The following is a 24,012-nucleotide window of genomic DNA, read 5'->3' as shown; positions in this document are numbered from 1 at the left end:
TTTTTATTTTTTACAAAAAATAGGTTTTATTTGATGTTGTCTCATTTGATAAAACTGGGTCTGCAAAAAAAAAAAAAAAAAATCAAACCAACAGGACTGCCCCAAAAAACTCATATGCTGCCTGAAGGTACGAAAGGTGACGAGTCTTATCTCTCACACTCAGCAAGAATCGAGAGCGGCTTGGTTGACAAAAGAGGTTGAGGACTTCAAAAACACAAATTCTGTTTGCACCAATTTTCAAGATGTCTTCTTCAGTGTCTTTTGGATTGAAAAGGAATCAATTCCGAGCATAAATGAAGTGACAACTTCTGTGCTTTGTTGTTCGAAGCACTTGGACCTCAGTTTGTAGGCGCGGTGGCTCCGATGCCACAATCACACAACGACAGTCTGAATCTCCACCTCTTGTGGCGCGGTGATCACGTAGGCCTCCTCGGGCTGCTGCTGCTCCATCAGCTGGATTTGCCCCTGCTCTGTCTCCTCTGCAGTCACCATAGCGACCGTCCCCCGCGCAGTCTCCACAGCTCGGGCCAGCAGTGTGCCGTCGCCGATGGCTGAGGCCAGCGTCATGGCCACCTGCTCAGTGAGGCTGTCAGGGGTGGCGATGGTGATGGTGTCGCCACAGTCCAGGATGGACGCGCCCTCCTCACCCCCGCTCACGTTGCGCAGGATGATCTGGTGACTGCCCGTGCCGCCAGTGCCGTGCGCCTGGCTGACGATCTGCTGCACCACTTTCACAATGTGGTTGCCCATCTGGTGCGAGTAGCGGGAACCGGGTTCATGAGACGGGCAACTGGAATAACTTTCGCATGCCTACAACTGCGTTGGGAATCACGTGGTCATTCCCTATTTTTGAATATCTGCCTTGAGGGGCGAGTGACCTCAATTTGGGATACAAGCGGTGGTAGCAAAACCAACTCAGATAATGAATAAATCTTTAAAAATGAAGCTTCATCGATTTAGCTCATGACAATTATTTTTTTAAATAGTTAAATTAAAATTGGTGTCCATGTTGTTTCGACAGAGAATATGAAAAGACTCTGAGGCCACTATCCCGTGGATTCCAAACACAGCCAAAGATATGGTCAAGTAGTTCAAAGAATGATGAGCTGCTGGCACTGACCTCATTTTGACTGTCCTGAATGAGCGTAACGCCGTCTTCGTGCACTTCCTCGTCTGTCTGAGTCTGAGCGATATATGGGAAGAGCATGACCAAAATAGCATGTGGCAATAAATAAAATACTCAAATGCTAGATTTAATGTTCAGTAAACCCCGCTGATTTTAGTCACCATTAAGCGTCAACTATTTGTATGTGCGGGTATTTTTTTTTTTTTATTGCTCAGATTTTGACTGGTACTAGAATGAATGAAGAAAAAAAAAACACAAACAAAAGTGCATGTCTCACCTTGATAATGTATTCCTGCGTGTCTGCTACCATGGAAGAGAACTCCACCAGCAGCGCATGAGGATCTTCAGTGATGATAGCCGCAGTAGCCACGTTGTCGCCGGAGAGCTGCTCCTCTGTGACCACCACCTCCTCCACCACCTGCTGCTGCTTGCTGGACTCGTCGTCCTTGTTACAGCCTCCTAGTGGACATCACACCATCTGGAAGATCAGGCCCCGTTGACACAAAATTTGCTTCTTGAGCTCCGAGCAGACCTTTGGCGCGGATGTGGCGATTGAGAGTGCCGTGCTCGGCGAAGCCCCGACCGCACTTTGGGCACTTGAAAGGCTTTTCGCCGGTGTGGTGGCGAGTGTGTCGCACCAAGGAGCCTTTCTCTCGGAAGCCTCGGAAGCAGAACTGACACACGTATGGTTTCTCCTCGCCGTGGGTCCGTTGATGCACCTGCAGGGCGTTCTAAACCAGGCCGACACATACAGATAAAGGAACTTGTGCCCACAAGAGGGCACCTTGATATTGGCCGCCCTTGGGAGTACTCGATACATTGAAATAAAGCCAGTTTCAGCCCAATACTGATTTCTGGTATTGACATATCTAAACATTACTAATGTGTACACCCACTTTTGCACACCATCTGGAAGTGAAAATGAAGAGTTGAAGGGTGCTGCGTGATTAATCATTGTGCTGGAAGGCTCACCTTGGTCTTGTAGGCTTTCTTGCATCTGGCGCAGTGGTAGGGTCGCTCGTCCGAGTGGGCCCTCATGTGCTCCCGTACGTGTCCGACCGTTTTGTACAGCTTGCCGCACTCGCCGCACTTGTAGCGCCTTTCGCTGACGTGGACTTCCATGTGCTTCTTCAGCAGGTACCCACTCAGGAAGTCCCTTTGGCAGAGGGTGCACTTGAAGGGCTTGTAACCTGCAAATGCGACATCACACATTCATTTCCAAAAAACGTGCATGACAAGTAAGAAAGCTGGGAGGGAAAAGAGTTTACAAATCCAAAGTATGCTACGCCATCAACATGAAACAAAAGAGGCATGATTCTTTTCATTACCCCCCCCCCTCCTCAATTGTCAAATCTGAAGCATGTTGTCAAATTGAAACTTACCCAAATGGCCTTTGACATGGAAGCGGAAATAGTTCAGCCCCTTAAAAGAGCGACCACAGTGTGGACATGTGTACAATTTGGAGACTGTCTGATCCACCTCCTGGAAAAACAAAATAAGCCTAGTGTGGAAATGTTTGCCTACAAATGTCTGAAAGCCTAACTTGGTCATCAATTTCATAGCCAAAGCAGTAAAAGCAGTCCACTTTAGCCGCTTACCCGTGCCGCCACTTCCACCAACTCCTCTTTAACTTGGATGTCGGCACCATCTGTGACAGGACACTCAACGACCATTTTTTCCAGCTCGTGCGCGGCCTGCGCCACTTGCTCCACTTCCGTCTTCAGAGCGATGCCGGAGTTGAGGATGGCCTGGCAGATGAGATTATCGCCCGCTGCGGCAGCGGCGGCAAGGGCTTCTGCCTGAGACTGATTCACCATCACCTACGGCGAGAGGCGGAGTTCATGGGCATTCTTAATGTTGTGAGCAGTGAGTGTCGGGTGTCACTCGCCTGCTGTTCCTGCGTTGTGCCATCCACCTCCATGGTGAAGTGAACCTGGTGGATGACCTCTTGGGAGCCCGCTTCCACCAAACTGACCACGGCAGTTTGTGCCTCTATCACCTGCTCCTCTGCCGGCTGCTCCTCCACCACCACCACCTCCTCCTCCTGCTGCTGGCCAGTCTCCGCCGGGATGTCAGTATCAAGTCCTGGATACATGCCGGGCCAAACACATACAGTGGCATCTTGATTTGCCAGTTGCATTTGTTACATAATTCACTCTCTATGCTAATGACAGAGTGCAGGCATTGCGGGAGGCATGGATTTTTCTTTTTTTCTAGTGTGAATACCTTTCTTCCTTCCATCCTTGCTCACCAGAATCTCCTTGCACTGAACAAAGCGGATCTTCTCCGTGCAGGGTGTAAGGGACTTGAGGTGTCTGGTGAGGGCTCCCGACTCTCTGAAAGACTGGCCACACAGCACGCAGTGGTACGGCCGCTCATCTGGACCAAAACATTCGGTCAGACATCATTCTTTGTTTTTGTTTTGTTTTAAACAAAGAACGCTTTGAGGTCTGGAGCATACCAGAGTGACGTCGGTTGTGACGAATCAAAGACCCTTTAGTGCGGAAGGAGTTGCCACATAGTTCGCACGCAAAGTTTTTCTGATCGCTATGAGTCTTCATATGAGTTTTCAAGATGTTGCTCTGTGAACCCCAACAAAAAGATTGAGTCACAATCGCTGCCCATGCTCGGCACCGCCCATGTAATGAGAGTCTTATTTATGCCGCACCGTTTTAAAGGTCTTGTCACAGAGGTGGCAAATGTAGCGGCCATCTCCATTGACTTTGAAAACGGGCTTATTGCCCTCGGCAATGTCGGAGTCTTCAGGCGTATCGGACCCCTGGGATAACTTCAAAGAGGTGATTTTCTTCCTGCATCCTCGTCCCAGCGCGGCAGTGCTTGCGCCTGTTTGCAGAACCAACGTAATTAGGTCAACTTACAGACAAGACAGCCATAGGGAAAGAAAAAATATCTGACACATGGGAGTTGCTCACCGCTGCAACTACATTACAATAATTAAAATTAAGAGTATTATAATTTCTCCAAAAATAAGCAGTATTGTGACTTTTTTTTTTTATATATAGATTATATACAAAAGTGTGCAGAGAGTTTTGCCTACTGTCATTAGGGCTGGTGCTCTCTGGCTCGCTGGCAGCTTCTTGCACCCCGTGCGTGTCTCTATTTATAGTCTCAACCTGTTGAACCATCATGTTACTTCTCAAAGGTAGAATCACATTCATCTTTACCGGTCAAGTATATACAAAGGACAGAAGGAGTTTGCCTCTGGAATTTGAGCCACAAAAGTGTTAATGGCTGGCCTTACCGTTTGCTCTTCAATTTGACCACTCGGCTCACGTCTGCAACTGTGACGCAGCTTGTGTTGGATAAAAGCCTCCAAAGTGGAAAACTCGTTCTGACAGCGCCCACATTTGTGCACGTCCTCATCTGATAAAATGACCAAACAAGATTAGACTAATTATCATTTGATGAGTAATTTGTGCGCATGTTCATGTGCACAACAGAGACAGTTTAACAGCGTGTCGCTAACGACTCATTGGTGCTAGCTAACTAGCTGCTAACAATGTCGACATTTGGAGAGAATTCATGCTAGGCCCAAACATCAAAGCTCAAAATATAAGGCATGTTTTAAAAAATAGGAAACTGACCTTCGTCTCCGAGATTGGTTTGTATGGTGATGGTCTCGCTGCCGTCCTTCGCGTGTTTGTGTGCCGTAAGATTATTTTCGACATTCATGTCGTTCGAGGTCTCCGTCTGTGTCGCAACACGGCCGCGGGGTGGCAAACATGGCGGATTTACGACCCCGTCGTCATAACGACGCGCTCTGCGCATGCACGTGTCCCTCGCAAAAGAGACACCGACTTGGTCGTATTTAGATGATTGTATTTTTTTTCAGTGCTTACTACTGTTTTCATTCATCTACAAATTTATACCGAGTGCACAAGTAACAGTAAACTATTGGTACGCAGCTTGTTGTACCGGCCGGAAAACTAATCATTCAAAGTTGTTTACGACACCAAAGTAAACAACGAATCCCTGTACGGCAGCAGATATGGCTTCTGTTTTTAGCGGCGTGCTGCAGCTGACTGATCTAGACGATTTTATCACGCCGTCTCAGGTATTGAGATATACATTTTACGCGTTTTCACGCATTATTTTGTTTAGCTATATGGTGCTGTAGTAGCAGAGAAAATGCTTCGTCGATGTTATGTCATTCATAACGTAACACAATGACGCATGTAAATAGCAATTGGCTCATTTTACGCCAAGTGACTGTCAGCAAGCAATATAATTTAATGGTAAACCACCGGAAATTCTTTTCACGCATGATTTTGTTTAGCTATACGGTAATGCAGTAGCAGAGAAAAGGCTTCATCGATGTTATCTCATTCATAACGTAACACAATGACGCATGCAAATAGCAAATGTAGCATTTTACGCCAAATGGTGGCTGTCAGAGAGCTATAAAACAATTTCATGGTAAACCATCGGAATTTTTTTTTTTGGGGGGGGGGGGGGGGTTGATCTCTGCTTTGGGCTTCTTGTGTCGATTATTGACAATTAACTCTTGTGTTGCTGTTTCGTAGGAATGTGTCAAACCTGTTAAGATAGAGAAGAAACAGGGCAGGTCTGTTGCCAAAATCCAGATAGACGATGATGGCAGTTATGTCCAAATTAATCAAGTGAGTATTGAATAATCATTCAGTCGTTTCCCCTTACGTTTTTCTCACAATTGGCTTGCTTATTTACAGGCTGGGCAGAAGCAGAAGCTTGAGAAAGCAAAGATTACACTGAACGACTGCTTGGCTTGTAGCGGATGCATCACATCGGCCGAGAGTGTCCTCATCACGCAACAGAGCCACGAGGAGCTCTTCAAAGTGCTGCACAACAACAAGGTCAATAGTGGTGCTGTTGCCCTGATAAGTTGGATTCGTTTCATGGCCAAACGCAACGCAAAATCAAATGAAAGGTCGTCAATCTGTCCCATAATAAGGAGAATCTTTCTACCACAGGTGAGTGAGACAGAGAAGAAAGTGGTGGTGGTGTCAGTGTCACCTCAGTCCCGAGCGTCCCTCGCCGCCTTCTACGGGCTCAGCAGCAGCCAGGTGGGGAGGAGGCTCACCTCTTTCTTCAAAGGCCTCGGTAAGGATTACGTCACGGTCAGAAAGGTCTTCTCTTCTTCCAATCATTATCAGGAGGACTGTGTGAAAAACCTAAACTGTAATATTTAAATATTTACTCACCTTTGACATTTTCTATCAATTCATTTGGAGCTTTTCCCAATGCTGCTTTTGCAGGCGTCCATTACGTGTTTGACACAAGCTTCAGCCGCACTTTCAGCCTGCTAGAGAGCCAGAGAGAGTTTGTGAAGCGTTTCCAAAGGAAGGAGCAAGACAGATGTTCTTTGCCCATGCTGACGTCAGCATGTCCAGGTACGCTGCAAAAGCAAACTACAAGCTCATCAGAGACCTCTCCTGTTGACATTCCGATACTGTGGAAGTCTCCTGAAGTGCGTATTATGAACTGCTGAAGAATGAAGACTGACTTGAGTGTGATTTTTTTATTATTTTTTTCCCCCCCCATGTGTGCTCAGGTTGGATCTGCTATGCGGAGAAGACGCACGGAGAGTTTATTCTTCCTTACATCAGCACCACTCGCTCCCCTCAGGCCATGATGGGCTCTCTGGTTAAAGGCTATTTTGCACAGCAACAGGTATAACAGACACATACTTTGAAAAGGACCCCCCCCAAAACAAAAAGAATTTTGGGACTAAATATGTTTTTTTTATTCTACAGTCCATTCAAGTCTGTAGCCAGTTGCTCAACACTACACGGCTCTGCTATTTTTTACAAATTATTGACTAACCTAAAGTATCAGCTCCACAAACACGTTTTCTTTCTTTTTCTTCACAAAGCGATGGTTTGACGTGGGTAATATGTAACCTATACTGTATGAAGCTGTATGTCGTGTGTTATCAGGGCCTGAGCCCACACCAAATCTACCACGTGGCAGTGATGCCTTGCTTCGATAAGAAACTAGAGGCCTCTAGGCCAGACTTCTACCAGAGCGAAGCTGAGAGCAGAGAAGTGGACTGCGTCATCACATCCGGTACAGTCTCCACTTCCATCATCGTACGTCTCTTGGAACACCATGTCTCTCTTTTCCTTGTTAGGAGAAGTTCAGAAAATGCTGGAAGAGGAAAAGGTGACTCTTAACGAGATGCAAGCTGCACCTCTCGACACACTGTGAGTTTTAGCGCTTTTGCCGGCAGGTTGACTTTTCATGCCATTGATGTGATTCTCCACCCAGTTTCAGCAACGTGGAAGACGGCGAATTCCTCAGCCACGCCGGCAGCGGCTCGGGCGGTTATCTCCATCATGTCTTTAGTTACGCGGCCAAGCAGATTTTTGGAGAGGAGGTCAAGGAACTCACCTACAAAACCCTCAGGTGAGCCCCCGAATGCTTTACGCTCGTATAAGATGATGGCAGCTCATGGCTGGGCTGCTACTGCAGGAATAAGGACTTCCAGGAGGTGACGCTGGAGAAGGACGGCGCGGTGGTGCTGAGTTTTGCGTCCACGTATGGCTTCCGCAACATCCTGAACTTGGTGCAGAAACTCAAGAGGGGGAAGTCGCCGTACCAGTTTGTGGAGGTCATGGCCTGTCCCTCAGGTTGGCCAAAGTTTAAAAAATCCGCAATTACTTCAACATAACCATATCAATCACTATATAAAAGTACAAAGTATGCAAAGTATTACAGTATTACAGCACCATAGTATAATATAAATGACATCTTTACTGTCAGGTCTAAATATGATCAGACATGAAATCAACCGCTAGAACAAAGAGGAGAAGACAACCAGGATAAGTTTACTCGCGAGGAGAACGATAGAGAAAGGAATCTCAGTTACAATCTCCATCAATTCTGAGTTCCAACTCCGCGTACTCCTCTTTTTAATGTTTTGGTTGCCCTGGTTACAGAGGCGTTGCTACAGTATAGGGGGGGCGATAGTGGCTGTAGCAACGCAGATTAGCTAAGGAATGTAGTGTGGTGTGATTTAGCACTTAATTTTCGGCCCATGACCCCCGCACTGGACTTGCAGAGTCTGTTGTCTTCCCTCAACCAGCTGTCTTCTCCATGGTTGCCCGACTCCTCCTCGACTGTGATCAGATGACTTGAAGCACGTTGAATGCCGCTTTCCTGTGGAACAATGCAACTAAACCTTTGCTAAGTTTATCTTCTTCATAAACTAACAACACATAATAATAATGAGTAACTAGTCCTACCTAAACATTTCAACACATATTAAGTAAATGTGAGGTAACTGACATACAGTTCCTTAAACAAACATTGAGGAAATATGGGATAACTTCTATGCCACTACTTCAATCTGTATATAACATTTAACAAAGAAAAACAGTTCTTATCGACAACAATCTATGAATCAAAGCTACAGTTAACTAAAAGGAATAAAGTCCCTTTGAACTAAACAAAGAACATCTCGCCTATGCGAAGAAGCTCTGGTCATTGTAGTGAACATCTCTTACAAAAACAAACACAAAAGTAACATAAGGACAGAAAGGATACATAAGGCTGACGGGGGATCAAAAGACATTCCTTGAAATAAATAGGAAGTACTTAGTTCAAAGGAGAGTCGTAAACTCGTAAAAGATGAGGCCTCCATGTCTGGCAGGCCAAGGCTTTCCAGAGATTATTCCAACATTTACTTTTCACCATTGTGAGTTGACGAGCTATCTTATACATGCCTCATTTTGACTTCATGTTTAGTATACTCTATATAGTATATTATGTTTATTGTAATATTATTTTAAGGGCCTTCGTGTTTTGTGAATCTTCAGGTTGTCTTAACGGCGGTGGGCAGCTGAAACCAGGCCCTGGTCAGAACCCAAAGGAGTTCCTCCAGCAGGTGGAGGCACTCTACAAAGCAGAAGCAACCCGAGCACCGAAAGATGACATCCACGTGGCCGAACTCTACCAGTCGTGGCTCGGCAGCATCGGTGAGGAGCGTGCCAGAGAGCTGCTGCACACAAACTACCACGCCGTGGAGAAGATGACCAATGGGCTCACCATGAAATGGTGATGCTGTCCAATTACATGCGACCGCGGCATTTGTGTCTGTTTCAGTGGCAAAAATAGTAATTCAGTTATGTATATTGCAACAAGATTTGGGAGCATTTTAATTTAATAATTACACAAATATATTTTAAGCAAATAAAAATTTGTTTTTACAAGTTAGGAGGGTGTGGGTTCGATTCCACCTCCAGCTCTCCCTGTGTGGAATTTGCATGTTCTCCCCGGGCCCACGTGGGTTTTCTCCGAGCACTCCGGTTTCCTCCCACATCCCCAAAACATGCTTGGTAGGCCGATTGGGCGCTCCAAATTGCCCCTAGGTGCAAGTGCGGGTGGTTGTTCGTCTCTGTGTGCCCTGCGATTGGCTGGACACCAGTTCAGGGTGTCCCCCGCCTGCTGCCCGATGACGGCTGGGATAGGTTCCAGCACGCCCGCGACCCCCGTGGGGACAAAGCGGTTCAGAAAATGGATGGATGGATGGATGGATTCCCCAAGCAATCGTCACTTTTCAACAGCAATGAAGCTTTAAGTACCTATTTCTTACCTGTGAGGATGAGCAGGGTCCACAATGAAGCCAATGACCAAATATTTGTTCACCAAGATGGAGATAACGTTTACCCTCCACGTGGAGATCCCCAAGGACGCATGTACTCTATTGCCAAAACCATACGCCAAACACGGTGGCATTTTTGCCGCGGAAGTAGAAAATATGAACTCAAGTTAGACGCGCTTACGAAAAATGGCATTGCAAGATGGCCGCCAGTGTTTTCACTTCTCGCTACGGCAGTGGTTCTTAACCGGGGGTGCTTCCTAGGTGGTGCGGAAATACCCTGGGGAAAATTTACAATTTTTCGGGGATAATAGTCGGGTAACCGAAAAAGTGAAAAATTCTAGAAATCAAAAAGTCATTGTGTTAATTGGAATTAGGGACAATGCTAATTAAGCCTTATAGCTGTAAAGTAAACCAATTATTATTATTATAATTATTTAATATATATAATATATAATAATGTTTATTTATTATTTGTATTTTATGTAGTTTTAATTTATTTTTGTAAGTAATAAAGTTAAGTACTGTTAAACGAATAACAATACACAATAAAAACTTGGGAAGCTAACATGATTTTGACAGGTATGCTTCAGAACACAGTTACTCAGAAAACATTGGTCACAACGTGTCTAGTACGTGTCACTCACTGCATAAGCCTGCTTCGGCTTCACACTTAGTTTCTCTTCAGTCATCAGCCGAGGTAGACCTAAGAAGGTATTTATGTGTACTGCCTCGTGCTGTATATTTAGTAGGAATACACTTTTCTCATAATTAGAATGCCATGCTATAATAATTAATAACCTCTCAGTGTTCATAGTTGATATACATTTTTCTGGAAAAATCAAACATGTAAAAGTTTACAAAGTAATGTGGTGTGATATTGTGCATGTAAAGTTTACATGCACAACATTACACCATGTATCACAGACATTCAAACTATACTTTTCTTTTGTAGACCTACACCAGTATTTAAATACAAAACAAAACAAATTAAATTGTATAAAGTAATATAGTCATAACATACACTTTTATTGTAACTTCAATTTTGTTCTGTTACTCTTTGAAGTTGAGGAGACACTCATTACAGGCAGCTTTGCCTTTTGTCCCCCTCTTGCACATAAAAAACAAAAAATAACAACAAAATTCTTGTTTTCCATGTTTATCTTCAGTATGTCCAAAAATCAAAAGTGGAATGACGACTATGTATGTCAGTATGGCTTCACGTGTGTTACTGAGAAGGATGGTACACAACGTCCACAATGTATCCTATGCAGCACCATGTTCTCCAACACAAATTTGAAGCCATCAAAGCTCGATAAACATTTTAAGAACAGACGTAGCGCCGGATTTGACGCATGGATTTTCATCAACAGCGTAACCTTTACTACATGCTTCTTATCAAGTTGCATACCTGGTTGCTAAGTCAAAGAAGCCCCATACAATTGCCGAGTGTTAGGCTACAGATTTTAGGTATTGATCTGACTCCAAATTGCGATCAACACTTAACACATGTTGCTATGTCCCAATCCACACACTGGCGCACCTAACAATTTTGCGAGTTCGTTCTGTCGAAGAGAAGACCAGGAGATCAATCAGACCAAATTTACCAATTGTTTATTCCTGACAAAGCGCACTAATACAGGCGTGGTTCTCGGGTCCTTCACACTAAAACTCATGCGTTTTTGTGACCACCAAAAGACGACACATTCTTCCAGGTTGCCCAGTTTTGAAGAAACACAATATGAATATTAAGACATGCAAAACATTGTGTTTGGTCGATGGCCATCTCCTCCCCGTCGAGGTGTTACCGCGATGGTCAGGCGATTGGGTTTTTCCCCAACCACCTGGACGTGAAGTTGTTCTTTGTTCTCATCTCTCACCGACCTCGAGGTGTTATCGTCCGGTGTTCCCTTCGTCCGGGCCTGTTCCACAACACTTTGAAGCAAACAAGTTTATGCAGTTTGCCTGCCACCAATCCACACGAGCACTCCAATACTAAATATTATATTGATATAAGTTTAAAACAACCTTAAAAAATATGTTTGCAAACTGCTGAAAGCACATTTCCCTTTACGAGGAATTGATCAAGCCGTGTGCCCTTTAAATGGCAAAGACTATTCTCGGTCAGGAAGCTGCGAGAAAAACTGCAACAAGTGTCTTTATCAAATGATGTAATCCGTAACCGAATCGTCGACATGAGTGATGATATCCTGGAGCAAGTTGTTGACATCAAGGCCAGTCCAGTAAAGATTAGCCTACAAGTGGCTGAATCAACAGATGTGTCAAATTGTTGTCAGCTATTGGTATTAGTCCGGTGCGTGAAGAACACTAAAGTGGAAGAAAGTTTTCTCTTCTGTCACTCACTAAAGACAACATCGAAAGCCATACGTAGATGTATGATAAAATAATTCTTCACAAGATACCAACTTCATCTTGACAGGATTGGTTCAATATGTACTGATGGTGCACCAGCAATGCTGGGCAATCGTTCAGGGTTTGCTGCATTGATGAGAAAAGAAATTCCTGACCTGAAGATTACCCACTGCTTTCTTCATCGGCAGGCTCTTGCAGCAAAAACATTGCCCACAGACCTGAAAAAGACTTTGGAGATTTGTGTGAAGATTGTGAATATGATTCGTGGTCGTGCTCTGAATCATCGACTGTTTCAGTCATTTTGTGAGGAAGTGGGTCAGGAACACACTGTTGTACCATACCGAAGTGAGGTGGCTGTCACGTGGGCGTGTGCTATCTCGTATGTTTGAATTGTGAGAAGAAATTCAGCAGTTTCTCCACGGACTGGGACAAGAACTGGCTGGATATTTTGACGATCCTGAATTTGTTCAAATGTTTGCCTATTTGGCTGATGTGTTTGTTGGAATAATCTCGGGGAAGCCTTGGCCTGCCAGACCTGGAGGCCGCATTGTTTACGAGTTGACACCTTTGTGTTAACTAAGTTCTTCCTATTCAGTTCAAGGGATGTCTTTTGATCTCCATAAGCCTTATGTATCCTTCCTGTCCTTACGTTATCTTTGTGTTTTGTTTCTGGAAGAGGCCTTCACTAACAATGAGCAGAGCTTCTTCGCATAGGCGAGATGTTCTTGGTTTAGTTCAAAGGCACTTCATTCCTTTAGTTAACTGTAGCTTTGATTCTTAGATTGTTGTCGATAGGAACTGTTTTTCTTTGTTAAATGTTACATACAGTTTGAAGTAGTCGCATAGAAGTTATCCCATATTTCCTCAATGTTTGTTTAAGGAACTGTATATCAGTTACCTCACATTTACTTAATATGTGTTGAAATGTTTAGGTAGGACTAGTTACTCATTATAGTTAACTGTAGCTTTGATTCATAGATTATTGTCGATAGGAACTGTTTTTCTTTGTTAAATGTTACATACAGTTTGAAGTAGTCGCATACAAGTTATCCCATATTTCCTCAATGTTTGTTTAAGGAACTGTATATCAGTTACCTCACATTTACTTAATATGTGTTGAAATATTTAGGTAGGACTAGTTACTCATTATTATTATGTGTTGTGTTAGTTTATCAAGAAGATAAACTTAGCAAAGGTTTAGTTGCATTGTTCCACAGGAAAGCGGCATTCAACGTGCTTCAAATCATCTGATCACAGTCGAGGAGGAGTCGGCCACCCATGGAGAAGACAGCTGGTTGAGGGGAGAGAACAGACTCTGCAAGTCTAGTGCGGGGGTCATGGGCCGACAATTAAGTGCTAAATCACACCACACTACATTCCTTAGCTAATCAGTGTTGCTACAGCCACTATCTCCCCTCCCTTTAGTGTAGCAACGCCTCTGTAACCACGGCAACCAAAACATAAAAAAGAGGAGTACGCAAAGTTGGGAATCAGAATTGATGGAGATTGTAACTGAGCTTCCTTTCTCTATCGTTCTCCTCGCGAGTAAACTTATCCTGGTTGTCTTCTCTTCGTTCCAGCATGTGATTTAATGTCTGATCATACTCAGACATGACAGTGTTCACAGCACTCAATGAGCTCAATCGCGCACAACAAGGACGAGGAATGAACATTTTGATTGGAAGTGAGAGTTGGCTACATTCAAAGACAAAATTGTTTTGTGGATTAGGCGTGTAAAGAAAGGGAAATTTTCCTTCCCTTGAAGAAACAGTCACAGAGGAAGCTTCCCTACATCCAGATTTTGTTTCAAAAATTGTTGAACATCTGCATATACTGTGCACCTCATTTGATGACTACTTTTCGTGTTGAGCGCTACAACCTTGTGACTGGACCTGGCATCCTTTTAAGCAGAATATGGAAGATGTTGATGATGGTAGCAACATAAGGGAAGATCTCATCGAACTGAGAAACAATCGTGGATTCCAAATGGAGTTTGCCGATGGTCACTAGGAGCACTTCTGGGCTTCTCAGTTGGAAATGTATCCTGCACTGGCAAAGAAGACTCTCACTGTGCTCGTGCCTTTCACGACTACTTACCTCTGCGAGCAACGCCTCTGTAACCACGGCAACCAAAACATAAAAAAGAGGAGTACGCAAAGTTGGGAATCAGAATTGATGGAGATTGTAACTGAGCTTCCTTTCTCTATCGTTCTCCTCGCGAGTAAACTTATCCTGGTTGTCTTCTCTTCGTTCCAGCATGTGATTTAATGTCTGATCATACTCAGACATGACAGTGTTCACAGCACTCAATGAGCTCAATCGCGCACAACAAGGACGAGGAATGAACATTTTGATTGGAAGTGAGAGTTGGCTACATTCAAAGACAAAATTGTTTTGTGGATTAGGCGTGTAAAGAAAGGGAAATTTTCCTTCCCTTGAAGAAACAGTCACAGAGGAAGCTTCCCTACATCCAGATTTTGTTTCAAAAATTGTTGAACATCTGCATATACTGTGCACCTCATTTGATGACTACTTTTCGTGTTGAGCGCTACAACCTTGTGACTGGACCTGGCATCCTTTTAAGCAGAATATGGAAGATGTTGATGATGGTAGCAACATAAGGGAAGATCTCATCGAACTGAGAAACAATCGTGGATTCCAAATGGAGTTTGCCGATGGTCACTAGGAGCACTTCTGGGCTTCTCAGTTGGAAATGTATCCTGCACTGGCAAAGAAGACTCTCACTGTGCTCGTGCCTTTCACGACTACTTACCTCTGCGAGACTGGATTTTTCTATCTGCTTCACATCAAAACCAAGAGCAGAAATCGGCTGGATCTTCCACACGACATGCGAGTGGCACTCAGCACCAAGACTTGATGCCATCATAAATGAAAAGCAACAGCAACAAAGTCACTGAGTTTGGCGCTCAGCCATAATTCACAACACACCATGCATAGTACAAGAACAATGATTTTTTTTTTTTCCTAGTATGAAAGTAATCTTGATTTTTCTAAACCTGCAATGCATTATTTTGTTGTCAGTTATGTAAATAAAGAATTAAATACATGATGGTTTTGTTACTTACACAGTATGATTATGATACCAATTTTGCTTTTCATCAATTCTGGAAGGGGGTGCGAGAACTGGTTGGTGAATTGAATGGGGTGCGAACAAGGAAAAAGGTTAAGAACCACTGCGCTATAGCCTTATGCTAACAAATCCAAGTTAGTGCCGTAAAAGGCACGGCAAGGCAATGCGATCTAAATTAATTTAATGACAAAAAACATGTACAGAGGTTTCATTTTTATTAAGACGTTTCCTCTTAGACCAAGTTCTCTCGAGATTATTGTGATGACATGACATGATTAATGACATTTGAATTGAGCCATAATGCAGTGCCTAAGTAAAACAAATGAACGCATTCTCCGCCAAATTAACACATACATATAAATTATCTTAGCAGATAATTTTGTTGTTGTTAAGATACACGAAGGACCCAACAGTGTACAATTAGCCTCATGCTCCCTGACACAATTATAATTACAAATTTACAATGTAAATACTTGTACTTTTGTACTCAAATGTTCAGCACATCTAACATTTGATATCTACACAAAGAGTTGAGCATGAACTGTTCAAATCATGCATAATCAGATTAACAACTTCCCATTAATTACCGATTGAACGCTAAGTCGAAACATCCCATCTTGGTAATAAAGTGTTTCAACAGCTGAATTTGTTTTTGAACATACATATTTACAGAAAGTACCAAAAAAGACAAACTATTTCTTCTTATTTAAAGCAGTTGTTCAATAGCCCCATTTTACCGGAAAAAAAAACCCTGGCAGTCGCCAAACAACTCGACTGCTCGTTTTGAAGCCAAACTGGGGCTCAGCGTGAGCATCGATGAAGAACGAATGTTGCATCATGTGACTCGCAGACAGTTTCTGTAATGCGGACATATTGCAGTGCTATTTGTGGTTTGAGTCCCACCGGGCAACATCATTCCTTGGGCACTCGGAAGGCGTCCTTCTCTTTACGGAGGCTCCTCATGGCTTCGATGGGATCGGTCTGTTTGACGTGATCTTGTACGGATTTCTCTCTGTATTGAGCAGGAAAAAAAATGCTGACGGCATTTCCGACCGCTCTCTTTGCTGTGGATGAAATCATCAAAGACTCGGTGCGTTGGACATACTTGACTCTCATGAATGGGTTAAAGGTGAATTCATCAGCCAAAGTGGATGGGATGGTAGGCTCACCGTTGCTGCATTTCTCCTGAGGAAACAAGCACAACATTTGTCACAAATTCAGTGATCATGTGACTGAAGCGATGACTGCTTGTACGCGACAAACAAATAAATACCTTTGCCCATGCCAACTTCTTCTGAATGACCTCGTTGTCTGGCTCGACGTGACGTGCAAATTTCAGGTTGCTGACAGTGTACTCGTGACCACAGTAGACTCGCTGAAAGAAAGACAAATATTTGTGTGCATGCTCTGTTTATGTGTGACTGCCATGCCAAGTAGCAGTTGAAGGTTTCTAATGACGACCATGCACGTTTCATGACATTTTGCGATGTCTGACGACTTTAGGTTTGCGACTTGAACATTTGGGCGCTACAATCCTTCATTACAATCCTTCCACCACCTGCCGCTGACCGTCGACGGTGCTGTGGTGGAGAGAGTGAGCAGCACCAGATTCCTGGGGGTGCACATCAGTGAGGACCTCTCCTGGACCACAAACGCTGCGTCGCTGGCGAAGAAAGCTCAGCGCCGCCTGTACTTTCTGCGGAAACTCAGGCGAGCAAGTGCTCCTCCCGCCGTCATGACCACATTCTACCGTGGCACCATTGAGAGCGTCCTCTCCAGTTGCATCGCTGTGTGGGGTGGTGGCTGCTCTGAGTACAACATGAAGGCCCTGCAGCGCATAGTGACCACTGCGAGTAAAATCATCGGGGCTCCACTCCCCTCCCCTCTCTGAAGGAAGTTTACGCCTCCCGTCTCACCCGCAAAGCGGTCGCGATTGTGTGTGATGTGAGTCACCCCGCTCACTCTTTGTTTGTACTTCTGCCCTCTAGGAAGAGATACAGATGCCTGCGCTCCCGCACCACCAGACTCAGAGACAGCTTCGTGCTCCAAGCTGTCCGGATCCTGAATTCCCTCCCTCCTCCACCCTCTGCTACATGACGTCCTGTTCTTTTGCGCTATGATCTGGCTGTCTGCTATTAGCGCGCTTGCTCCATTTTGCTGCTCTTATTTGTCTATTTATTTATTTATTTATTTATTTATTTATTTATTGTTTTTTATTCGGGTTATTTGCTTATTACTTATTCATTGCTCTTGTCTGTTCGTTTTTACTCTTTGTGCTATTTGATGTGAGTGTTGTGTACTGTGTCTAGTCACCGTGGGACGGTGGGAAACGTAATCTCGATCTCTTTGTGTGCCTTGACATGTGAAGAAATTGACAATAAAGCGGACTTTGACTTTAGCTGTGAGTGTTTGAGAGGCACCGTTTCAGAAGGCAGGCGTCCAAGAATTTCAATCAAGGCTTTGTACATTTGCTCCGCGGTGCCCTCAAAGAATTTCCCACAGCCAGCAACAAATAGTGTGTCCCCTGTATGTGGGGAAAAACAAACAAACAAACAAACAAACAAACAAACAAACAAACAAAAATCACCGTTAAAATGGCAGGCTGCTGCGATTGCTCAAGTAAGACCGATGATGGAAGTAGCGGCGAAGCAGGCTAACGGGATGTTGTACCTGTGAATACAGCGGGGGACTCGGAGCTGTCATCTTTGGTGACATAGTAGCAGATATGGCCGGTGGTGTGGCATGGCGTGAACAGACATTTGACGTTAAGCGAGCCAACCTGAGAACAGGGATGACATCAGTGATGTAGATATTCTCTGCCGCTCGGGTTGATGTTCGTACTTTGAAGCTGTTGGCGTGAGAGACTTTCTTTGTTATGGCATCGACGCGTTTGTCTCCTCCGTAGACTTTCAGGCCGGGCATAAGGTTTACCATCTTCTCATTGCCACCAGCGTGATCCCTGAAAACAATGGTGCTCAAATTCATAAATGAATAATATTGAATAACAAATGTCAAGTGTTCCTCAAGTACAATTTTTATAGAACAAGCGAGTTTCCCACCAGTGTGTTTGATATACGGCTTACCAGTGGTGATGGGTGGTCAACACTGTTGTGAGCCTTACGCCATGTTTTCTAACTGCCTCCACAACCTGCAATTAAAAACAGCAAAGGTCAATTTTATAGAACACGTAAACGGAGCGTTTTGGGGAAACTGGCCTAACTAGACCAATTCAAGAAACGAGGCCGAGCATATATCACGAGAGTGTTTTTTGTTGTTCAGACAGCTCCTATGTTTGGATTAAACATTAGAACTAAACACTAAAACCTTAGAACACATCTTGTATTACTTCATTTTGTATCACTTCATTCAAAAATGTATACATATATTCTCCCCGTGACTGTAGGTGATCAGAGAAGGCCTCGCTGACCCTGAGCAAAGTTTGAACTCAACTCAACTACAAAGTATGACAGACCTTCACAGGTTCCACGGGGTCAACGATTGCTGCTTCTTTGGTGTCCGTGTCGATGAGCAGGTACATGTAGTTGTCAGTGAGAGCTGGCAGAAGTTCAATCTTCATGTTGGCTTGCTCCACCACTGACGTTTTTCTCACGGTGTTGTGCAGGAGAGCCGCTGCTTGGGCCTTGACTTCTACAGGTGCTTCGGAATCGGGACAACGCACGAGTCAATCATTGACACCAGTTTAACCTTATATATGACGTGTGTCCACGTGACACACGCTGTTTTCTGCACCTATTTGATACCTCATCTTCAACAACAATGTGAAGACGATAATTGTGTAAGAGACAGTAACTGACAGGAGACCAGCTGTGTTCATGTAAGAACTCGTCTTCACCATGTGTCATAAAACGAAAAAATGTGTCGTAATGCAACAACAATTTAAGACGATAAGCCCCACAAGACTGCCGAATGCGACATGGAGTGTATCCTACCAAGTTTTAAAGCTGTGGCCGCTCCTACTAGAGTGCAGGCACTCCCTACGAGTGATTTCAGTAACATTCCAAAATGCAGAAAGCCTATCAAATAGCGGTGAGAAAAACGTTTGGTTGTGGTTCAGTTCTGCTTTCGTCATCACACCTTGCAGACTCTACCAATCAAATTCGGGGGAGTTGATGAGGGAGCGTCTTAAACGCTTTTTATTGATTCAAACAACAAAATTCACCATGACATTTGTGTGGTTGTCATTTAAAGACAAAATATAGTTATCACGACATCACAACAGTAAACGTTAGGTTTTAGTTCATTTCCGTATCGTCACCATTTGCTTACTTATTCGGGAGCGTGGGCGGCAGTGCGTGTTGCGTGTTTTATTCAAGCAATTAAAAACAGAATGTGTATTTCTTACGTATACGATTGTGTGTTTTGCGTCATTTTTTAAAAATAAAATAAAACAAAGGCAGCACTATAAAAAATGTTTTATACAAATTAGTTACAACTTGTCCCCTACGACTCGCCGTAGTTTAACGTTTACAGTTGCATAGCGTGTCGGTCAAAGTTGACTTCAACTTGTGCACACTGCGGCATTTGACATTTTACCTGTTTTCCCCAACAATGTCGGCAGGAAATATATCCCGATTTTGGGAATGGGGAAGGAAGATCATTTGCGTGGGCAGAAACTACGCGGAGCACGCCAAAGAGCTGAAAAACGCCGTCCCCACGGAACCGGTGCTGTTCTTGAAGCCGCCTTCCGCCTACGTCCGGGAGGGCTCCCCTATCCTAGTGCCCTTCTACTCCAGCAACCTGCACCATGAGGTGGAGCTCGGTGTTGTGATCGGCAAGGGGGGCGCGGCCATCCCGCAGTCCACAGCTATGGAGCACGTCGCCGGCTACGCGCTGTGCTTGGACATGACGGCCCGGGACGTGCAGAACGAGTGCAAGTCCAAAGGTCTTCCCTGGACCCTGGCCAAGGCTTTTGACACCTCTTGCCCGGTGAGCGAATTCATCCCCAAGGAGCGCATCCCAGAGCCGGGCAACGTCAAGCTGTGGTTGAAAGTCAACGATCAGCTGAGGCAGAGTGGCTGCACTTCCCACATGATCTTCTCCATCCCCTATCTCGTCAGCTACATCAGCGACTTCATCACCCTGGATGAGGGCGACCTGATCCTCACCGGGACCCCTAAAGGGGTGTCGGCCGTTCAGGAGCACGACGAGCTGCGGGCAGGCATCGATGGAGTCGTCACGATGACCTTCAGAGTTGAGAGGAAAGCTCACTAGCGGTGGTCAACTGAATAAAAACTCAACAGAAAGTTTTTCAATTATGACTGGGGGGCGAATTTTATGGAGGTAGATTTGGGTCAAAAGTTTTGTACTTGAAAAAACAACAACACCTTGAATCTGAAAATAAACGTGCTGAGTTTAATACTTGTAAAATAAAACAATGTAATCAAAATAAAAATACTTGTTTGAAAGTTTTTTCGAGTTGAAAATAGTTTTACTTCGCCTTGGTCATTTTTTTCAGGTTTCACCTCAACTTAATTTTCAAATAAATAAACTATTTATTCGATCTATTTAAACTAATTCGATCGCCCTTAGATCTCTTTTTGTGCTCAGTACTGTCATAAATGCGTATTTAAATATACATTTGTCACAGGCATCAAATCTTAGGCTGGCAATGTCATGACTATGCCGTGTATAGGCGTCAAGTTTAATTTGTTTTAGTTCCTACGTTCCCTGATAGAGCTGTCGCTTTCAGTTGAACCTGAAACAAAGGTGAATCTGAAAATATAAATATGCAACTGAAAAAAGACCTAAAATCTTGGAAAATTGAGGTAAAACCTGAAAATAAACAGTTCATTTAAAAAATGACCAAGGCGAATGTTTATTTTAAAAACATTGTTTTATTTTCAAGTTTTAAACTCAGTACGTTCATTTTCAGATGAACGTTTTTTTTTTTTTCAAATACGAGTTTTGTTTTTTCAACTACAACACCTTTGACCCTAATCTATCTCCATAGAATTTTCCTTTTCAGGCCAACGCCAATTTTGACCAACAGAGAGCAGTGATAGAGCCTTTTTGACGGACGGTGTAAACAAAAATTGTGCCTTTTTTTTTTTTACCCTCTTAATTAGGCAAGGCAAGTAAAATCAACTTGCTTGCTTTGTTGTGCTAACATTGTTGTCACAAATGACTTATATGAAAATTCTTCCAGCTCAAATGACTGTTTTATGCCCAAAACAGATTTTTTTTATTTATTTTTTTACAGTGTATCAACATACAATGAGGTTTTTGAATCTCAATAGTAAACACTTTACTCCAAATCTCTGCACGTGTTTACATTTTCAAATAATCATTTGTAAAACATTCCTAAATCACAATGTGCATCACTAGTGAGTTCTCTTTCGAACTTTCTTGCGAGCAACGTGGATTTCGAGTTTTCAACGACAGAATTCTCATTCTGAAGATAGAATTCTGACTTTATTCTCAGAATTCTGACTTTAAAGTGGGGATTCTCACTTTAAAATCTGAATTCTGAGAAAAAAATTCAGAATCCTGTCACCCTCCTTTTTGTTTCACTGGCCCTAATCCTTTTCCGTACAGACATGATTTGTGTGCATTTCAATGAATCAGCATATGAGCAAGTTGTGGATCTCCTGGATTTCTTTTAGTTGTAAATCATGAGAATTTAAAGTGCATTTGAAATGTATTTGTTCATGTTTTACATCTTTAAAACGCATGCACTCTTTAGTAATTAAATTGTACAGACATTTTCTTCTGACTGTTTTTAGTTTGTAGTAACAAAATGGATGAATGGATGATTAAATAGAACATTCTGGATAATTCTGGTATACTTGGCCACCAGGAGGCAGTGTAATACAGTCATACAGACAAGTGAGTGAGTTGTTCTTGCAGAGGATAAAGAATGTGAGGAAGGAGGTTATGTTGTCTGTCCATGGCGATTAACACTAACGTTAGCACATCTTTGGTGCTGTTCTCTTTGTGTTAGCATGAAGCTAGCAGCGGCGATTATAAAGCAGTTGCTTGTTTACGACACAAATTCTCAGTTTTATCCTGAGTTTGGCAGTCAACTTAAAAGGGATCAAAATTAACTCACATAGAAGTATTGCCACCTGTCCCGGATTTTCCTGATTGTCCCGGATTTTCGTGGTCTGTTCCAGAAAAAAAAAAAAATCCGGGACACTGAGATGTCTCGGATTATCGTACATGTTGTGCAAAACGTGTATTTCAGTTTAATTGTAGCGTGCCTACGTCCATAAACCTGTGCACAGCCTTATTGGCTCGAGCATACTCATTTGTGGTGGTGGGGCGGCGGGCAGTGGCAGCTAATTCGGAATGATAAGGTGGAAACGGAGAGTGTGTAGGATAAGGAGAGACAGAAAGGAAAGGATCCAGTGACTAAAAAGAGTGAAATTATGTCGTGAAAATGGGTGGAGAGACAGATGACGAGAGTGCTACAGGTGATGACAAGCCAGTAAAGAAAAAATACAAACGCTCGACATGTTTTAACAATGTCGGGGCGGCTCGGTGGGGCACTGGTTAGCACGTCCGCCTTACAGTTAGGAAGGTGCCGGTTAGATTCCACCTCCGACCCTCCCTATGTGGAGTTTGCATGTTCTCCCCGTGCCCGCATGAGTTTTCTCCGGCCACTCCGGTTTCCTCCCACATCCCAAAAACATGCTTGGTAGGCCGATTGAGCACTCCAAATTGCCCCGAGGTGTTAGTGCGAGTGTGGATGGTTGTTTGTCTCTGTGTGCCCTGCGATTGTCTGGCAACCGGTTCAGGGTGTCCCCCGCCTACTGCCCGATGACTGCTAGGATAGGCTCCAGCACACTTGCGACCCCCGTGGGGACAAAAGGTATAGAAAATGGATGGATAGGTTAAAACAGGAGAAATAAATACGCCGTAGTTAAGACCATGCCCAGGCATGCCATTTTATGCTAGCTGCTCCCTGTGCCCAGCAAAGATTCTCCTCAAATATGGAGGGATAACCGCATTAGATGATCACGCCAAGTCTAAAAAACATCAAAATCGAAACCAGCCAAGAGCAGGAAGCAGCAGAAGCACAAGCAAAGCGCCCACCAGCCACGACACTCTCAGCAATCAAGTAAGTTGTTTGACATTACACTTTACATTCCTACATTTGGTTATTCTTACAGACTGTGAATAATTAAATTACTGGTTTTTATTGCACATAAGCAAACGGAACCTAATTATTTATTCCCCCTTTTCCCCCCAATACTGCCTCCAGGTATCCATGACAAAAAAAAAAACATTGAAAATAAATAAAAAATAATAAAGGCCTGCTATTGAATGAAGCAATTAACAAAACAAATAACTCGTGTCATTTTTACTAATTAGAGCTATACAATTGCAGCGTAGAAGGATGATTTTTATCTTGGGTTACAAACAAAAAGGTCGATTCAATGGTCAAAATTTAACGGATTTTTGTCAGACAACCCTTCATGGAAGGTCTGCTTCAAAAACAGAGTTCAAGTTGGTGTTTGTGCTGGGCTCGGTTTGGCAGCGACCATCTGTGGTTCCTCAAGAAACAGACCATATGAGGCCGCTTGTTTGGATCAGTCAGGACACGTTTCCCCCCGCCAGCGTTTGGATGGAGTCACGCTCCGACACCAGCTTTCTGCATCAGGACAAAAGATGGATACACTGCAAGATTCATTTTCCATTCCAGCTGCGTTGTCTGCTTTGAAAATAAAAATAATGATTGTGTTGCTGTTAATGCTTGGAGATTTGGATTCTGCAGACGTCCTATTGATGCACATCTGCTCCCGATTGGGTTACAGCGCGTTCCCACAGGCCTCTCTGCTTTCAGGATCAATCAGAAGCGGC

The 24,012-nt window shown here is 43.8% G+C and overlaps 4 protein-coding genes across 9 annotated transcripts; 2 read left to right on the top strand and 2 right to left on the bottom strand.

Moving 5' to 3' along the window:
• Position 1: 1 nt before the first annotated feature.
• Positions 2–5,109, bottom strand: e4f1 (E4F transcription factor 1). Of its 2 annotated transcripts, XM_085934619.1 has the most exons (15): positions 4,732–5,109; positions 4,389–4,510; positions 4,185–4,260; positions 3,795–3,970; positions 3,588–3,708; positions 3,353–3,505; positions 3,015–3,211; positions 2,725–2,946; positions 2,509–2,608; positions 2,099–2,316; positions 1,659–1,857; positions 1,404–1,585; positions 1,121–1,183; positions 648–750; positions 4–573 (listed from the first exon to the last, which is right to left on the bottom strand). In XM_085934619.1, exons 1-15 carry the CDS (start codon positions 4,913–4,915, stop codon positions 278–280), a joined length of 2,412 nt encoding a protein of 803 aa, XP_085790745.1. In that variant the 5' UTR covers positions 4,916–5,109; the 3' UTR covers positions 4–277. The 2 variants fall into 2 exon arrangements, with proteins under 2 accessions (XP_085790747.1, XP_085790745.1); XM_085934621.1 differs by having other exon boundaries at positions 2–750; positions 4,732–4,834.
• Positions 4,729–9,340, top strand: ciao3 (cytosolic iron-sulfur assembly component 3). 3 transcript variants are annotated; one of them, XR_015068555.1, is made up of 12 exons: positions 4,729–5,201; positions 5,671–5,766; positions 5,836–5,979; positions 6,097–6,226; positions 6,382–6,516; positions 6,678–6,796; positions 7,063–7,192; positions 7,257–7,329; positions 7,394–7,531; positions 7,598–7,755; positions 8,211–8,822; positions 8,944–9,080. XR_015068555.1 is itself a non-coding variant. In XM_085934631.1 (11 exons), the coding sequence occupies exons 1-11, from the start codon at positions 5,136–5,138 to the stop codon at positions 8,261–8,263; spliced, it is 1,242 nt and encodes a 413-aa protein (XP_085790757.1). In that variant the 5' UTR covers positions 4,729–5,135; the 3' UTR covers positions 8,264–9,095. The 3 variants fall into 3 exon arrangements, 2 of the variants coding, with proteins under 2 accessions (XP_085790757.1, XP_085790756.1); XM_085934631.1 differs by having other exon boundaries at positions 8,211–9,095; XM_085934630.1 differs by lacking the exon at positions 8,211–8,822 and having other exon boundaries at positions 4,752–5,201; positions 8,944–9,340.
• Positions 9,341–15,387: 6,047 nt separating this feature from the next.
• Positions 15,388–19,965, bottom strand: hagh (hydroxyacylglutathione hydrolase). Of its 3 annotated transcripts, none has more exons than XM_085934636.1 (9): positions 19,744–19,965; positions 18,662–18,846; positions 18,273–18,337; positions 18,031–18,148; positions 17,860–17,968; positions 17,610–17,713; positions 16,463–16,564; positions 16,295–16,374; positions 15,388–16,201 (listed from the first exon to the last, which is right to left on the bottom strand). In XM_085934636.1, the coding sequence occupies exons 2-9, from the start codon at positions 18,764–18,766 to the stop codon at positions 16,102–16,104; spliced, it is 783 nt and encodes a 260-aa protein (XP_085790762.1). In that variant the 5' UTR covers positions 18,767–18,846; positions 19,744–19,965; the 3' UTR covers positions 15,388–16,101. The 3 variants fall into 3 exon arrangements, with proteins under 3 accessions (XP_085790762.1, XP_085790763.1, XP_085790761.1); XM_085934637.1 differs by having other exon boundaries at positions 18,662–18,837; XM_085934635.1 differs by lacking the exon at positions 19,744–19,965 and adding an exon at positions 19,140–19,307.
• Positions 18,820–21,915, top strand: fahd1 (FAH domain containing oxaloacetate decarboxylase 1). The gene has a single exon (XM_085934638.1). It carries the CDS (start codon positions 19,759–19,761, stop codon positions 20,419–20,421), a length of 663 nt encoding a protein of 220 aa, XP_085790764.1. The 5' UTR covers positions 18,820–19,758; the 3' UTR covers positions 20,422–21,915.
• Positions 21,916–24,012: the final 2,097 nt, after the last annotated feature.

The sequence above is a fragment of the Syngnathus leptorhynchus genome, chromosome 16, assembly GCF_054491065.1.
Source record: "Syngnathus leptorhynchus isolate UIUO chromosome 16, UIUO_Slep, whole genome shotgun sequence".
Taxonomy (NCBI): domain Eukaryota; kingdom Metazoa; phylum Chordata; class Actinopteri; order Syngnathiformes; family Syngnathidae; genus Syngnathus; species Syngnathus leptorhynchus.
Note: the sequence above shows the minus strand (reverse complement) of the source record. Positions and strands in the feature narration are given on the sequence as shown.

What these genes read in the sequence shown, in the direction of transcription:
- fahd1 (XM_085934638.1), top strand. Translation starts at nt 19,759, where the DNA reads ATGTCGGCAGGAAATATATCCCGATTTTGGGAATGGGGAAGGAAGATC.
- hagh (XM_085934635.1), bottom strand. Translation starts at nt 19,206, where the DNA reads ATGTTACTGAAATCACTCGTAGGGAGTGCCTGCACTCTAGTAGGAGCG. An exon ending in GGCCACAGCTTTAAAACTTG is followed by an intron (nt 18,847 to 19,139) that starts GTAGGATACACT and finishes CCGATTCCGAAG; the next exon opens with CACCTGTAGAAGTCAAGGCC. An exon ending in CTCACGCCAACAGCTTCAAA is followed by an intron (nt 17,969 to 18,030) that starts GTACGAACATCA and finishes CCCTGTTCTCAG; the next exon opens with GTTGGCTCGCTTAACGTCAA.
- ciao3 (XM_085934630.1), top strand. Translation starts at nt 5,136, where the DNA reads ATGGCTTCTGTTTTTAGCGGCGTGCTGCAGCTGACTGATCTAGACGAT. An exon ending in GTTATGTCCAAATTAATCAA is followed by an intron (nt 5,767 to 5,835) that starts GTGAGTATTGAA and finishes GCTTATTTACAG; the next exon opens with GCTGGGCAGAAGCAGAAGCT. An exon ending in GCTATTTTGCACAGCAACAG is followed by an intron (nt 6,797 to 7,062) that starts GTATAACAGACA and finishes GTGTGTTATCAG; the next exon opens with GGCCTGAGCCCACACCAAAT.
- e4f1 (XM_085934619.1), bottom strand. Translation starts at nt 4,915, where the DNA reads ATGCGCAGAGCGCGTCGTTATGACGACGGGGTCGTAAATCCGCCATGT. An exon ending in TGGTGGAAGTGGCGGCACGG is followed by an intron (nt 2,609 to 2,724) that starts GTAAGCGGCTAA and finishes TTGTTTTTCCAG; the next exon opens with GAGGTGGATCAGACAGTCTC. An exon ending in CCATGTCAAAGGCCATTTGG is followed by an intron (nt 2,317 to 2,508) that starts GTAAGTTTCAAT and finishes TCGCATTTGCAG; the next exon opens with GTTACAAGCCCTTCAAGTGC.